The sequence below is a fragment of the Tetrao urogallus genome (genome assembly GCF_951394365.1).
Source record: "Tetrao urogallus genome assembly, chromosome: 7".
Classification (NCBI taxonomy): domain Eukaryota; kingdom Metazoa; phylum Chordata; class Aves; order Galliformes; family Phasianidae; genus Tetrao; species Tetrao urogallus.
In genome coordinates, this window is record NC_136820.1 from 8,098,043 (window position 1) to 8,114,186 (window position 16,144).

At 39.4% G+C, this 16,144-nt stretch overlaps 1 protein-coding gene across 1 annotated transcript in view; it reads left to right on the forward strand.

Annotated features, from left to right (window-relative positions):
* Window positions 1-5,927, forward strand: part of GLB1 (galactosidase beta 1) — a gene marked incomplete at both ends in the record, with an annotated part of 43,315 nt that extends 37,388 nt beyond the window's left edge. The window contains 2 exons of the mRNA XM_079538037.1: window positions 2,286-2,525; window positions 5,667-5,927. Of these exons, the coding sequence (XP_079394163.1) occupies window positions 2,286-2,525; window positions 5,667-5,927 (501 nt within the window). The remainder of the gene's footprint in view (window positions 1-2,285; window positions 2,526-5,666) is intronic.
* Between the last annotated feature and the right edge of the window lie 10,217 nt (window positions 5,928-16,144).

Sequence of the window (16,144 nt, forward strand, 5' to 3'; positions counted from 1 at the left end):
TATTCTCACACTTGTGTTTTGTTGTTTATGGTTAAGCAGCACAGAAGGTTTGATTTAAAGGTGACTAGTTGACTGGTTATCTTATCAAGTGTGTTGTGATGTGAATTCCTAGGTCTATCTCCAGTTATTCTAAGGCTCTAGTAAAGGCAAAGCAACTTAGATTTCAGGATGTATAAAAGTCTCTGAATTAAATTATCATTATCTGAGTGTTTTCTGTGCTTGTGACATGCAATTTCGGAGTGGAGAATTAGTACTTAATTAGACTGTCATTTCAAGGCTCCTTACTCTTTTTCTGAGTGGCAAGAGAGTAGCTAGTTCCCCGGTGTTCTACTTTCATCTAGAGGCAGCAGAAATGTTGTCTTGATTTATTTAGTAACAGACCAGGTGATAAGGAAATTTACGTACTCCTTGCTAACCTACAGTAATATAATCAAGTGTTAGAAACTGGAGTAGGGAGGTGCTCAGTGCTGCTGTGGTTAAGCTGAAATTCACACTTATACCAGGGTTTCAGCTTTCCAGAGATGAAGTGAAAGCGAATATAGTAGATGTCCACTGTGGGAATAAACCTCTAAAAGCACAGTCCTTTCACACAGAAGGAGGAGATGTTGTCCACGTAGCTTTGGAAAATGTGCGTTGCTTATTCCCATAGATTCCTTCGCAAAGAACACCTTAAGGCAGATATTCATTGTGTTGATTTTTGAAAATGGAGAATGATTATGCCTTTTTAGATATTCTATGGCTTCAAAAATAACATTAGGGGAAGAGGTTTCTATCTTGTTAAGCCTTGGACTTTCAAGACAATAGAGTAGCTTTTCTGAATTTTGTTCAGCTGCTTTTTCTCAGTTTTTTGAGTTTGAAGTGGAACCTGGCATCTCTCTTTTGGGAAAGAATCTTAAGCAGATACTGGTTTTAAAACGTCCTTCTGGTTGAGGCCTTGTTAAAGGAAAAATAGGAAGAAAGAGTGGGGTTTCTGGATTTGTTTGTTTGTTTGTTTTTCACGCTCACTGCCATTTACATCTTTATTTTACTTGGAAAATTCATGTTCCTATCTGATCTCTTGCGTGTGCATTGTTATGCTGACCAAAGAAAGAGTGCCTTTAGGCACCTCAACTCATTTGAAAACCACACCATTCTTAACACCTAGAAGTAGATGAGAGACAGGTTAGAAAGTTTTGACTAAAACTTTGTTGCATTACTCCAAGTGATTGCCAGATAAAGTCTGGGTTGTAGAGAAGAGTTCTGCCACTTAACTCTGTGCAGATACTTTATTTTCAGGTAAGAAAAGGAAGTTCCTGTTCTGCTTATACTGATCACTAGGCTTGTGATGTCAGTGCAGTGTGTATTAGACATCAGAACAGACACGCTATATATTGTCAGCCCTCCATGACAACAAAAAATGTGTTTTTACTCGTGGCTTTATTCATAAAACTTTTTGTTCCTCTTCATCTTGCAGTGCTTGCAACAGAACTTCAGTTGTACTGAAAAACAGCTTCTATACAGGGTCTGTTCAGGAGATTATATGGATGTAGCAGAATTGGCTTAAAATTAATTCCTCATTTGGCGGTGAAACTCAGCTTTAGAGATCATTAATGTAACACAACTAAGAAGTGTGTTCACATTCCTTTCACTCCTCTTAAACTGTGACTTTGCCTTGCCTTTTGCGTTCATTCTGTGACTACGCTGGTCTGCTTCAAGAGTGCACAGAGTTCCATGGAAACGAGAACAGGTTCTATGTGGGCTTGAAGCTGACTGTAAACGTAAAGTATTTCACTGAATCGGGGTCACGAAGCATGTGCATTGATTTTGTGATACTGTATGCTCGCTGTAAAAGGCTAGTAGGAAGTAAATACTGCTTTCTCTGCCATTGTGCGGGTTAATATCTTGAGTTAGTGACTCAATGTTACCAAATCTTTAGATGCTATCTCAAAACTTAAGCTACATGACCCCTTTTCTGCTTTTTATTAAGTCCTGTGCTATTGAATCATGTTCATATTGAAGAAAAGTAGATATTTTCAGTTAATGGGGAAAAAAAAAAGAATTGAAAAAGAGAACTGGGCATCAGAGAAAGCTCAAAACTTTGTAAAAGGAACAGCACTTTCACAGAGAATAAATTAAATCCTTTATTCTTAAGTAGAACTTACAACTTGTTGAAGCCCAGATATTTGTCTTTCCATCTTTGACTCAGAAAAGTTTTTATTCCTTATTTATAATTGCATCTGGATAACTTCAGTAACATGAAGCTAATTATGTTGTCTTTGATTTTTTTTCTTTTTTTCTCCTCCTAGGGTCTAGTTTCAAATTTAACTCTCGGTCAAGATATTCTTGTTGAATGGGACATGTATCCCCTAAATATAGACGGAGCAGTGAACCATTTCATTCATGGCTACCCTGGCCACCCAAAGAGATCTGATAGCAATCCACAGAGTTACGAAGCACCTGCCTTCTACACTGGTACACTTTCAATTCCTGGAGGGATTCCAGACTTGCCTCAAGACACCTATGTTAAATTTCCTGGCTGGACAAAGGTACAACTTCTGCTGTTAAAACTTGAAGTCTACTCAGCCAGCTGCTAAAACTTCTATGGAAGGTGAAAGTCCACCTTTCTGTGGCTTGGTAGGAGTACGTTGTAGTGAGATATGTCAAATATATTTGAATGAGTAGGAAGTGGATTCCTTGGTTCAAGTGAATCTGTAAGTAAACCACTAAGAGGAGGGAAACATACTCAAAAGGTACATAGTAACATAGTGTAGAGAGAATTGGGCACAGCTGGTAGAGTGTCTGTCAGTATGGACCCAGGCAGGCAGTAACACTGTCTTCTGGTGCTTACCTGTGGCTGGACTGAATGGGTCAGGAAGCAATGCCACAAGAAGCTTGTGAGCAGGTGTCCATTAATAGGAACTTCTGACAGGGTTGGAGTATAGCTAGCTATACTATATATACTATATATAGCTATATAGTATAGCTAGAACAGAAAAGAGTATGTTTTAAGGGTGCCATGTTTGAGACAGCGTGCAAAATGGGTGAAGACCATTCATGTTGCTGATGGGAGACGTGGAGGGCAAGAATGTGTGGACTGAAGCATCACTTCCTTTGGAGGCCTCAGGAATTAACTCCAGACATCAGAGTGATGAAGTTAGGTAGCAGTTATTCCTTTCTGAAACAGTTTACTTATATCTATTAAAGGAGAGTAGGAGAAGTTGCTGGTGATCTCTGTACAGCATTTTAGTGGTTAACAAACTTTCCAGTATGCAGAAGACTGATTCATTGCAGGCTTTTTGTGCTGCCTGCACTGAGCTTGGATGAGGAAGTCTCAGTCCCTGCTTCTGTACATGTACATATCTTGCACAATCACAGAAGAAAATAAAAATAGTTATTTGCACAGGAGCTGGAATCTGGAACTTTTGCAGTAAATTCTGTGACGTAATCACAGAATCACAAGCCATCTTCCTATCTTTGAAAAGGCAAACATGTCCAGGAATTCTTAGGTGTTAGTGGGAATCTTTTCATCTGATCTACTGAATGTAAACTTCTGCTTTATGTAGTTGGTATACCCTCTGAAGGGGACAAAGAGAAGAGATGCCAGACAAAATGTAAATATGGTTATTGGATGGATCCTTCAAGCTTTGTATGGATTAGACTAAAATTTTAAATAAGGTACCCAGGAGTAATATGCATGATATGCATGTAATATCCAGAAGCATGGTGTTCCTAATGGGGCATGTTACTGGATATATGGTTAGATTTGTCAGATTATTATTAGTTTTTTGACCTGAATAAAAAAGAGGATTTGCAGTCATGACTGTTCTTCATTTCTGTGGTATCATGGGTTGTAATTGCTGACCCTGATAGAGGAAATCTTGTTTCTGAAGATAGACATCCACTCCTTGCCTGTGCTGTTCTTGTTTTAAATGTCAGTTTGGAAATGAGAAATGAAGTTCGTGGTTTTACTGGAAAAACAAGATTAAGATCAGAAACCAAGACCTGTATGAGCACACCTGCTGCATAGAACTCCAATGCAGATGATTCCTATGCTAAACTCCTCCTTCCAAAAGGGGGTTACAGTCACCCTGTCTATTAGTTAGACTACTGTGTAGTAAGTGCATTTGCAAATTCATTTTGTGCGTTGGTGCGTAGCTGGTGTTAATGTCACATTTTATCATGAAACTAGTGTAGAAGTAAAGTAATAAGCTTGATTTAAAAAGCTTCCCTTATCCTAAAGGACAAGATTAAAATACATCAAAAGCAAGCAATGAACGAAGATCAACTTGATTTAAATATGAAAAAAAGTTTGAGGTCAAAATTTATTAACCTCTTGGCATGTGGTAATGGATACAGAGATAAAATAATTCGTCAGCATTGATAAATATACCAGCTCCTTGAAAATGTATCTTGCAAGTTCCATAAAAGCTGTTTTAGTAAATAGAAAAAAGAAACCAGAAAAAAAATGCCTCCAAAACACCTGGAACAGTAAGATTCAGTATTCTACATTAGTGCTTCTGTAATTTTTTATTATCTGAATTTTAGCAATCCTAGATTCAGGTTATTTTGTAATTTTTATCAATGTACATCAGTGCCATGACTGCATTTCAGAAATCTGCATTCAGATTTCTACAGTCTAAAGCAAAAAGGAAAACACAGATTAAATTACCTGTTCCCATCCTCTTCCCTGGCTGCTGAACCCTTTGTGAATTGTCTGACACATGATGAAAAGGACACTTAAGAAGAATAAAAGCAGATGGTTTGTCCAGATCAGCTTATATCTTTTCTAATGAACAGTGCAATTCACCTCCAGAATCCATTTGCAGTTTTGCTGAACATTTAGCATCTCTTCAGTTTCAAAACATCTGGAAAAACCTGTATTTGTTTCACTGCAGTATGTTCACTTTCTGGTGTATAAAAGACTGCTTTCATTTTTACATTATTTTCTTGTTTTCCTTTTTTTGTTTGGGATGTTTATGATGTTAGAGCAGTATTTTAAACTGTTAGGGGTCACTTCTATTATAAAAAGTAATTTGAAGAGTTTATATGCTGAATTAACCACAATGTCATTGAATTTACATTAATGCTAGCAAAACCTAAAAAATTTTGTTTCAACCAGTGTAAAATACAGTACCTTTGTACTGTAATTTTATAATTTCCTTAGTTAACTAAACTATTAAAAGTATAATAAGCATTGGAATTTAACATGCCAGGGCAAGCTGTACATCTTATTTTGTAAAATCATGCAAAGGAAAGGAGTACAAAGATGATGTAGTATTATGTTTTGCGGACGACAACAGAAGAATTAGAATCTGATTTGTTTTTTTGCAAGTTTTTTCTCTCTTCAGCAATCAGCTTCAAACAAATACAGTTTTCAGGGCTTGCTTTGGTCTGAGGCTGGTTATAAAATTCGTTGTTAGAAATCTGCAACTAAGGGCTGTCATATCTGGAAAGACCACAGTATCTGACCACTTCATTTTAAAACAGCAGGAAAGCATCAGGGAATTTAGATTCTTTTGGTTATTTCTAGTATTTCTCGAATAGATTTTCTATCCTGGTGTCCTATCAAACTGACAGATCAAGAAAACTCACTTACAATGTGAAGCATGTTATGTTTTAAAAAGTGTAGTCATTTGGTCATTGTCAAACTATTAAAACTTCATCATGTTTTCTTTCTCTTTGAACAGGGGCAAATTTGGATCAACGGCTTTAATCTCGGTCGCTACTGGCCAGCCCGTGGCCCTCAGTTGACCCTTTTTGTTCCAAGGAATATACTTGTTTCATCGGTGCCAAACAACATAACAGTGTTGGAGCTGGAGCATTCTCCATGCGGCATCCAGCTGTGTGAGATAGAATTTGTAGATAAACCTATTATTAATGCAACCATACAGTATGAAATTGATGCACCCCCCCTGTTTGTTAGAGACACGTGGCTGAGCCATCTATAATGATTTGAGTGGTTCCTTACATTCCCCCCTACTTTGCTTCCCGTTTCCTTCAAACACAGTTCCCCTTTTTTGAAGTCAATGTTAATCAGTACATTATCTAGCTGAGGCAGCTTTTTAAATTCTTCAAAGACTCTTTTTTTAAGCTGGTCAGAGTTAAATACACAAATTCTCTTGAAAAAGGAAAGTTGTAATTTCAGAGTTTGCCTTGGACTGTGAAACTGAGCTCATCTAGAAGATAACTGTAGCATCAAAGTCTACTAAAAATGTGCTCCTGTAGGCTGTTCGCATTACAGAAACCCTTTTATGATTTTCTTTTTACTGTCTTTTGCAACTGGAGAGAAGCCTACAAAAGGGCTGTACAATCATACAAGCCTGCTGCTTGCTCACGTGGCCTGGCAAGTCAGTGCTGCCAATGGACTAGATATTTGCAACTTTTTTTTTTTTTTTTTTCAATTATCTATTTAATATCAGAATCATTTTAGTCTATGCTGACAGCCAGCATTGAGTGGGCCTCCTTTTTTTTTTTTTAATCTCCATGCAAATTGGTTTGTTATGGGAGCAGTGAGAACAACTGTGGAAGAGAGCACTCGTGCAAGCTGATCCATATAGCAGCAATGCAGACTGTGGAGAGAGACCTCGTATTGTGTTTCTGTCCCTTCTGTAAAGCTGATTGACTGCTTCCCTTCTGCTTTCTAAAGACTCTAATTAAGTTGACAAGTACTAGGACTTACGTGAAATTTAGGTTGTTTTGGTTGGACCATAGTCTCTAGTTAACTTATCTGCAGAATGTAGTTGTGAAATTGTGGTTTTTTTCTGACATGGAACAATTGTTTTTCATAGGCTGGAACCTTGGAAGTAGAGGGTTTAAAGTTAGAGAATTTGAACTCTTGTATTCATTAATTCATGCCTTCTGTTTTGTTCCAGTAAACTGATAATCTTTGTAAGTGCCTGTTATTTGCAAAGATATACAGTTGATGTCAGAAAAGCTGACATTCTACAGCAGATTGAATCATCTCTTTAATTCTTAGGGTTTTGTTATCAATCATGAAAACTTCTTGTGAAATTTAAATAACAGAAGATTAAGATAAAAATATTGAAATTTTCATAACCTGAGGTTGTTCCCTTTTAGTTTTTTGTCTGACATCATTAAAATTGTTCTTTAAAGATGAAATCCTTCCTGTGATTGCTTGGGAGTGAAAAAGGGGGAGGTGGAAGATTGATTTTTAAAGTGTTGTGTAAGAAATGAAGTTGTAAAGTCACTGTGAACAAAAAGTTGTTGTTGATGTCTGGTTTGTTTTTTCATCATGAAAATTTGTGCAAAGTAAAGCAAATGAAAGTGGTTGTAATGGGCTGTGAGGTCTCCCAAGGTGCTACTGTCTTCTGAGACTGTCAGTGCAAAAACATGACTATTTCTTTGCAGCTAATGCAGACTGCTACCCTTGCCTAAGAAGAGAATGAAAAGGAATGCCACCCCATTATCGACACCTCTGGTATGTGTTTGATGGGCTGACTGCTGTAGGTGCTTTCAGACCAGTTCATTAGAACCAGAGAACTTTGAGTCTTAAATTCTTACACAAATGCAAGGTTTTATGGCTGTGGGCTTTGTGTGCAGTGCTCAAAACACTTCATTCTCCGTGCTGACTCCAGAATTTTTTGTTCTTTGCATCATCCACATGCAGACCTTGGAACGCGCTCTCCAAGCCATTTATTATGAAGCTAGGCTTTGAAAGTAAGGAATGGAACAGAATTAGTTTCATACCGGTTGTGGGTTTTGTGGTGTGCAGCATGCAGATTAATGGTATTACTTAGATACAATTCCTACATCAGTTCAGTGCTTTAAAAGGAAGGAGTATTTTCATTTTTCTGCCAATTAGTGCTGTGAAGAGACCGGAAAAGTTGTTCATCCTGTAGCTCTTGTTATCACTTCATTTTTTCCATTGCATTCATGAAAATGTAGTACAGTATAATCCTTCATATTTTTCTTTTTGTCAAAACCCAGTGTAATATTACAAACACTATTTATTTATTTATTGGCATTAAGGATTGCAAACATTCATCTGGATAAATATAAGGCAGTCAAGAACAAAATGATAAACTCAGTGTTTTTCAACTAGGTCTCCAGACAGCTTCAATAATGCACCTGCCTGTTAATTGCTTTCTGGGAAGTGATTTGTTGCCTACAGAAAGGAACTGAAAGCTGGGGCCTTGATTCCTGATCCTGCTCTGCCTATAAAAAAAAAAAGCAGGTTGCTTCATGGTGTGGTGTTTCTGTGAGAACGTGAAGGGAGTTCTCTATGGCATTCAGAGCAAATATCTACCATGTAGAGCCTTCTGCCACTTGCTATTTCTTCATTTGTAGCTGTGCCTGTGGATGCTATGAGTTTGTGTTCTCCTCAAACCACATCATGCAATGGGCCCCTATGCCTCCACTTTTACTGCTACTACATGGCTGGGGTCTATCCTAGACTTCCTAGCTTTAGTGTGCAATCTTGAAGTGCCTTCAGAGGAGGGTCACAAAAATTATCCAAGGGATGGAATAGCTCCTCTATGAGGACAGGCTGAGAGAGCGGAAGCTGTTCAGCCTGGAGAAGGCTCTAGGGAAGCCTTATATGGCCTTTCAGTATCTAAAAAGGGGCTGTAAGAAAAAAGGGGACAGAACCTTCAGCAGGGTTTGCCGTGATAGAAGAAGGGGAAACGGTTTCAAATTAAAAGAGGGAAGATTCAGATTGGATATAACACAAAAGTTTTTTACGGTAAGAGTAGTGTAGCACTGGAACAGATTGCCCAGAGATGTGGTGGATGCCCCATCCTTGGAAACATTCAAGGACAGGCTGGATGGGGCTATGAGTAACCTGATCTAGCTGCAGATGTCCCTGTTCATCCCTAGATGACATTTGAAGGTCCCTTCTAACTCAAATATTTCTGTGATTCCTGGGACTATGTGCCAGAATTCCTATGCTATCAGAAATCTACCTGCAAAGTTTAGCTATAAGGACTCAGCACAGGTATTTTGCCAGACATGGATCGAGATTTCTAAGCTTAAACTGTGGTGCTGCCTGTGCATGAATGAATGAGCAGGTAAATGTAAACTGGTCAACAGCGTGCACAACATGGTTGTGTTCTTTGATAACACGTGGAGTAGACTACTCTTCCCCTTATGTTGATAACAGAGTTATGATCTACATAGAAGTTAACCAGAATTTCACAGTCACAGGGTTGAGTCTTGGCTTTGTCCACATCCCTTCAGCCCCTCCACGCCCTTTGTAGTTCTCCTTTGCAGACAGATCTATTTGTTCTACAGCCTCTCAGCTTCCCTTTGTGGTCTTTGGATGATTTTTGGACAATTTTAATGGTAACTTGAGTATGAGTCTAGAAAATTCACCTTACTGGACAGCAAACACCATCCTGACAAATATGCACCAGGTGTTCAGAAATGGCTATTGCAGAAGAAGAACCCTGTCCTTAACAGTGTGATTTGAAAGAGGTGGAGAGCATTATCCAGTTTGAGAAGGTGCCCTATGAGCAAAACAGTGACTATTGACTACTAGGGGAAGGAATCTACGCTCTTTGGGTGAGATTGGTCAGTTTTCTGTAAATAGATGACTATGAAGGCAAACTATGAAGTCTCCTTGTATTGTAATTTTGGACATATTGAAATCACTGAGAACAACATCATCTGAATGTCTAAGACTGGTATTCTGACACTTTTTGTGGAAATCCATCCATATCTGATCAAACATCTTAGAGTGCTGATAAATCCTAACCTAACTTCAGCTTGCTTTGAGGGCTGTTCTGTGTCATCTCATCTGTGTTGCCACCAGGATGGACTGGATGAACAAAAATATAAAGAAGTGCAGAGCTACATAGAGAAGATTGAACAAGGATGTGAGGAGGCACTAGATTCCTCTCAATTACCTTGCTGCGTGCTCCAGCAATTTTTCTGAAAGAAATGAGAGTTGCAAGAATGTTGCTTTGGAAGCCAAGACTTAAAAAGCGTGGATGCCCAGTCTAACTCCAAGGTGCTGGCAGAAAGGCTGTTTGACTAAAGGGAGGTTGGGGTCTGCCCTAATGGTTCTTTCTCAATGAGAAGGCAAAACTGGGCAGGAGGAGATGATCCTGGAACTTGATACATAGGGTTGAATGGATAAGTGTTGGAAACATATCACGGGGATCTTCGTGTTTCCTTTGCTGAATGACGTACGTATGTCTAAAAGTCCCTTTTCAGAAGGGGTTTTATGTTGCTCATTATGTTATCAAAAATGGGAGTAGTGAACAAGAGTTCCCCAGCTTTGAGGGAAATCTGGAAGGTGCGTGTTACCAGCAGAGGCTTCACAGAACCAGTGCTAGTTTCACTTGGTAGTGCAAGCCCCTTTTGGTAGCATATAACATCTGTATGTGGCTAAGGAATCGAGGGGATGTATTTTAAAATTCTCATCGTAGGCCTTAGTACACAGACTCAACTCCTGAAGTTCAGGTGTATGCAGCACTAAAACGTCAGGGTCTTGGGTAGGGCTCACTTGTAATGGTGTTGTGTCAGAATGGGAAGCATCATCTTGCTCATAAAGCTCCTCATCACACTTTCATATCAAGGCACTTGCAGAGAGAGTCTGCTGAGATTACTGTATTGCACCGTGGTAATGTGTTTACAGTCTGCATGCCTGTAACTTAGCCTTTTTAAACCTGGGGGGAGTAGGCAAGTTAACTTTGAAGTGGGGTTGTGAATTGAGTTTGAAACTCTCCAACAGAAGGGGTCATTAAATAGAGTGGATCTGTTGAAGGATCTGTTGAATACTGGTGCAGATAATGTAGGAAAAAGCAGTCAGTTTTTGTCATTTAAAATAACTTTTTGTCAGGTTTCCTTACAGTCATTGAAGTGTATGCACTATGTATATATTTTTATGTTTGTTTAGAGTTAGGTTTCTTTAGTGCTCACGCTTTTACATTACTGTTGGCTGAGTGTTTTCAGTATTGTCTGTGGCTGCGGGCTAGAGTTCAGTTCTGAGCCTCATGTGGAGAAGTGCCTCGTGATGGTGGGCCATCTCTCCAGTGCTTCATAAGAAATGATTGCTGTATGTTTCCTGTTTCGTTCTTCCTTGCATCTTACTGCTTCTTCCCTTTGTACTGAGGAAGTTTTTTCTTTAGAGGAACCCCGAGAATTTCCTTCAGTGTGTCTTCAGATGTCTGAAGTGTGATCCCCATCCCACCACCTATCAATCATAAGCTTGCAAGTTGGACAAAAATGCCTTTGCTTCTGGTTTGGTTATGCCTTTTGTCCAAATCCCATTCAGAGGTTCCATTTTTCCAAGGTCCACAAACGTTGTTTAGATGCACATGATGAATGCTTTCTGGATCTCTGGTCAAGATTTATCCAAAAACTGGGAGTTCTGCAATAGCACTCTCCAAATCCCTTTCCCTGGGAGACAGTGAGTGGCTGTGTTGTGTGTGGAGACTGTAGAGGGATCTGCACATCATTCAGCACTGCAGGTCAAGTGTTGGCAGAATTGTTGAGGAGAAGAGGAAAAAGAAACTGCTGGTTTCTTCCCTAGGTTTTCTGGAAGACTTTAGGCTTTGACAGATAGTTCCTTTGCATACTGTACATACCTTTCTTCAAGCTTTTTTTTTTATTTCTGCTCAGTTTTAGGATGTGGTTTGCATTAATCATGAACAGGTAGATCCGGTACTCTGAAAAACCTGAGAACGTACCATTGAACTCATACAAGGTTTGCATGATTTCCTGCATGATTTTGTTTAAGCGGTGACTTCAGCCACATTGCATTCCTATGTTGCTTTTTTGTCCTTTGATCCAGAGCAGTATCTACCTCAAAAGCTTAAAGCAGTGTGAGTCTTTTGACTACAGCCTAACATAGGTATGTGCGGGCACTGCGTTATTTAAAGCACTGAGCCCTTTAGCTCATGTTGAAGTAGAAAGGAAGTGCTGTTGGTTGATACCTGCTGCAGAAGTTCTTTCATTTATCCACTTCTAACCTCTCTGATCTGTTTGGCGTGACTCAAATGTATCAAAGGCATTGAAGAAACCCTCTGCAGATCCTTATTTCAGCTGACATCAAAAGAAGATGCTTTATTAGCCACATTTTGGACTGCTCTTCTTTTATTGAAGGGAAGAAGAAAAAAACAAAAGCAGCTAAGGAAAAAAGTAAGCTTGATCATCCACCTATGAAGTAAAGAGAACTCGGATAGAAAGTGCTAGTAATTGAAATGCAGATGTGTAGAATCTATCTATGCTGAAATCACCCAAAAGGCAGTTCTTTTTAATTCTGAAAAACACATTCTGTGCAAAGATACCAAAATGAGATTATTGTACTAGCATACCTGACTTAACTGCAGTTTGTTTCCAGTTTATACCGTACCTATGCAAACAGTACTAGAGGATTTGGAGGGATGTTTAAACACCTCAGAGATGCAAACAAGAATAGTCAGAATTTCAAAACACGGTGCGTATAAGAAGCCTGGTGTAGACAGAGGGAAACCATGATAGTATGACACGTAGACAGTAGTGGTTTTTACTTTGTTTTGTGTTGTTTTTTTTTTTCCCAAACCCAAGCAGGTTGTGAGGGGAAAGGAAAAAAAATCTTCTCTCATGCCTCCAACCAAAGGCTGTGGCCTTGCATCTTGCTGAAACTGAGAAGGGCAGTGATGCCGAGCTCTGTAGTTTCCAGATTTTCATAAGCTGCAAGGGGGAAATTTTACATGAGCTGGAGTGAAGATTCAACCCTCCTGGCTGGATGTACAGAATGGGGAAAATATCCAATTCTTATAAAAAAAAATTGCTGAAACGTTAAGGTTGTGAACATTCAGTTCTGACAGTGCTTACTGCCCAGGGGCTTGTTGCTACCTTTTCTTACGTTTTACCCTGGGAATTCAAGACAAAAAACATGCTTTTTCATGCAATTCTCAATACGTGTCATCTATTTTCAGTTATCTCAAAATAATAAGGCTCGATGGTGGCTAGACTGGTTTCACTCCATTTTCTGGTGAGCAATTATTGTCTGGAGAAATACAACCATGTTGTATCTGTCCTGCAAGGTGGATGAAAGAATATTCAGGGGTTCCCACCATTTCTGCTCTCTCTGTGTCATCAGTTCAAGGGCTTGCCCCATCCGTGTAGCATATAAGAATGCTTTTGTCTTAGAAGCTGAAGATTTCTGTCATAAATTAAGTGTGCATTGCTCAGCCCACATCACTTGTTGTCGTCGTCTTTTTTCTGATTTAACAGCAGTGTGTTTTTTCATAGAGCAATAATGGTACTTAGCATGATGAATTTCTGTCTCTGAACTTTCTTTGAAGATGAGCTTAGCAAGTAATTTCTCTCTAAGCTTATGCACCTGAAACTTTCAGGTAATGTCTCTTTTTTCTTTTCTTATGAAGTCGAGGTGGCATTTGAGTACTTTTATACTCTTTTCAGTGGAAGGGACACAGCTTTGACTGCTGATTTAGCTGTTTAGCTCAGTTGCCTTGACTCAGTTTGCAAAAAGTCCCCCAAGCCCTAAAGCTCACACTGTGTGGCACATACTGGCATTGAGTAGATTCAAGATTACTTAAGAGTATTACCTCTTGTAAGTGCTTTAGTCTGTGCTCTGTTGTATATTTTGGTTTTGGGGCTTGTTTGTTGTCAGCCTGGATGTCCTTTGGTGTGAAAATCTGATGCTGCTTTTACATGGAAAGAATGTTCCTATTCTGCTACCTGTTTTAGTGCATTCATGCAAATTGCTGAAACCCCCTTAGGGTTGCAAATGTCAAAATGTGAAGTAAATTGGGCAAGCAAGTCAAGAAGGGGTAGGGTTTTTGTGTGCAAGCCTCAGTGATTCAGGCCAGCAACCACCTTTTGACGGAGAAATTTAAGGAAGAAATTGCTCAAAACCAAAGGCTTTTTTTAGAACCATCCCTTATGAAGTTGTTTTTATCTTCTGTGGAAGGAGGTGAAATTTTGTGTGTGTAGTTCTTGATGTCTTGGTGCAAGGCAAGACAGATAGCAGTGAACACACAAATTTTTGTCTCTGTAGTAATAAATAGTTTCACTATAGCATTCGTCTACAAAATGCCTTTGTTTTACAAAGGGGGCACAGTCTTTATTTCTGTATAGCAGTCATAAGATCTAAATTGTCTGACATCCATGGCAAGGCTGAAAACAGAACCTTAAAAGCTCTTTTTTTTTTTTTTTTCAGAGATATGGAAAGGATAAGGGTGCTGTAGTCTGTTTTGGTCATATTGACTCTGACAGGTAGCAACAGACCTGGTTAGGCTACTGACACCTGGTTTAATTCTGCAGCTCAATATACTAAGGCATTGGAGACAGTGGAAGCTGTCCAGTAAGCAGCAGGTAATAAAAAGTGTGTTTTCCCTAAGCAATGAGCATCATCTATACGAAAATATCTATGGCCAATTCTGCCCCACCCACTGCAGCCTGTGTGTGTGGGGCTCTGCTTGGTGTCACAGCAGAGGACCACTGAGCCCTCCATCCAGGCAGCACTTCCAGCTACCCTACCTATTGGTGCCTTGGCAGCTGCTCTTTTTGGAGCAATTACATCTACCTTGTCCTGTGCATCCACTAGGGAGATGTGACTCTTGCTGTGAGGGATCTCTCAGACTGCTTTTTTAAACTGTTTTGTTTTTGCCAAAGCAGTAATTATGGGATCGTGCAGCTGCAGGTCTAGAAAACATGACAGATTTTGCTAGGAGGCACCACTAAAATAGACATTGTAACAAGCTTCTTATTTATTCCATTATTGTTGGCTATCAACTTTTCTACAGCTAATTATGTACAAATACTTGACATTTCTGGAGCTCTTTTTACCTTTTTTTTTTTTCCCCTGGATCTGGGAAGCCAGCGTTTTGTATTAGCATGGCTGTTAATGAATTGGGCATAGGTAAGGGCATGAACCCTTCAGAAAATCCAGACTACATTTACTCATATCATATAATATGATTTAATGTTATATTGTGAAGATGGCTTCAGCCATACCAAACATGAATCAGCTTCTTATTATGAATCACCTTACAGAAAAGTTGTTGACACAATTGATAGTTGTCCTGAATCTGTACAAAACCATTCCTTGTGTTTCAAAAAAGAAAAAAGGAAAAAAAAAAAAAAAAAAAAAAGAGAAAAAGCTCCCACCCCAAAAATTTTCAGAAGCTTAGGTATCTCGTGCTAAGCTTGCTTTCTCAGATGCCGACACAATTTATTAAATAATTATTATTTGACAGTCAACTTTAAAAAAGAAACATTAACTTGAGGTTTGATCAGTTTAATTTTATTCACACATGCCTGTTGTGATAGGGCATACAAGGCTCTGTAGGTTTTTTTTAAGTGAGTTTCATAAGGAACATTGAAATTGTTTCCCTCCATCAGAAGATAGGAATTGGGAGCAAATATGTTGAAAAATTAGCTGCACTTCTAAAATAGTTTGCTGAAACAAAAGCAAGACAGCATAGTAGGATTAAAAAGTGGTGATCTTTCACCAGTGCAGATCCATTTGCTGCAGATCCATTCTCCCCAGTGCTCAGATGTTTATGAAACTGCCATTGGTATGCAAAACGTGCAGGTAGTGCAGTCACAACACAAACATCCTGCCTGTGTGAGCACTGCACAGGGAGAACTTGAGCGTTAGCTGGCGAGGAGGTGAATGGATTTACTGTGACCTCTGTGTGACTGCGGTGAGGAGGGCTGTGGCACATGCGTTCATGTGAAAAGCAAGAGCATGAGCAAGTAGGAACCAGCTTCCCCATGGGGTATTTTGGTGGTTCCCTAGTATTTCTGATGCAAAGAATCAGGTACTGACCTGAATGATGTATGAGTAAGTCAACGAAGCAGAGCTGAGGAAGAAACATCCAACATCCGAACTTCTTTATTCTTTCCTTTTGTAAGCTCTTCAGGCCCATCTCTGTAGTAGCATGGCAAGTTTGTCTCACACTTTGCGCTGAGTTTCAGATCCCTAGAAGCGCAAACAAGGTTTCTGAAAGCAAGGGTAAGACTTCTGCTGCGCAACTTCTCAGCACTGCTTGTCTTCAGGACCTACAGACAGCACAGCTGGTCCTTGAAGCCTTGTTTTCTTTCCACTTCAGTCCTTCTAAATGTGCATCAGGGAACTGGAGTGCACAAGCAGCAAGAGAAGCCATCCTTCTCTCTTTGTTCTCTTCATGTTCTTTGCACCTTCCCCACATACTTTAGGAGCGGAAAAGACAAGTCACTCTGTCTGCGG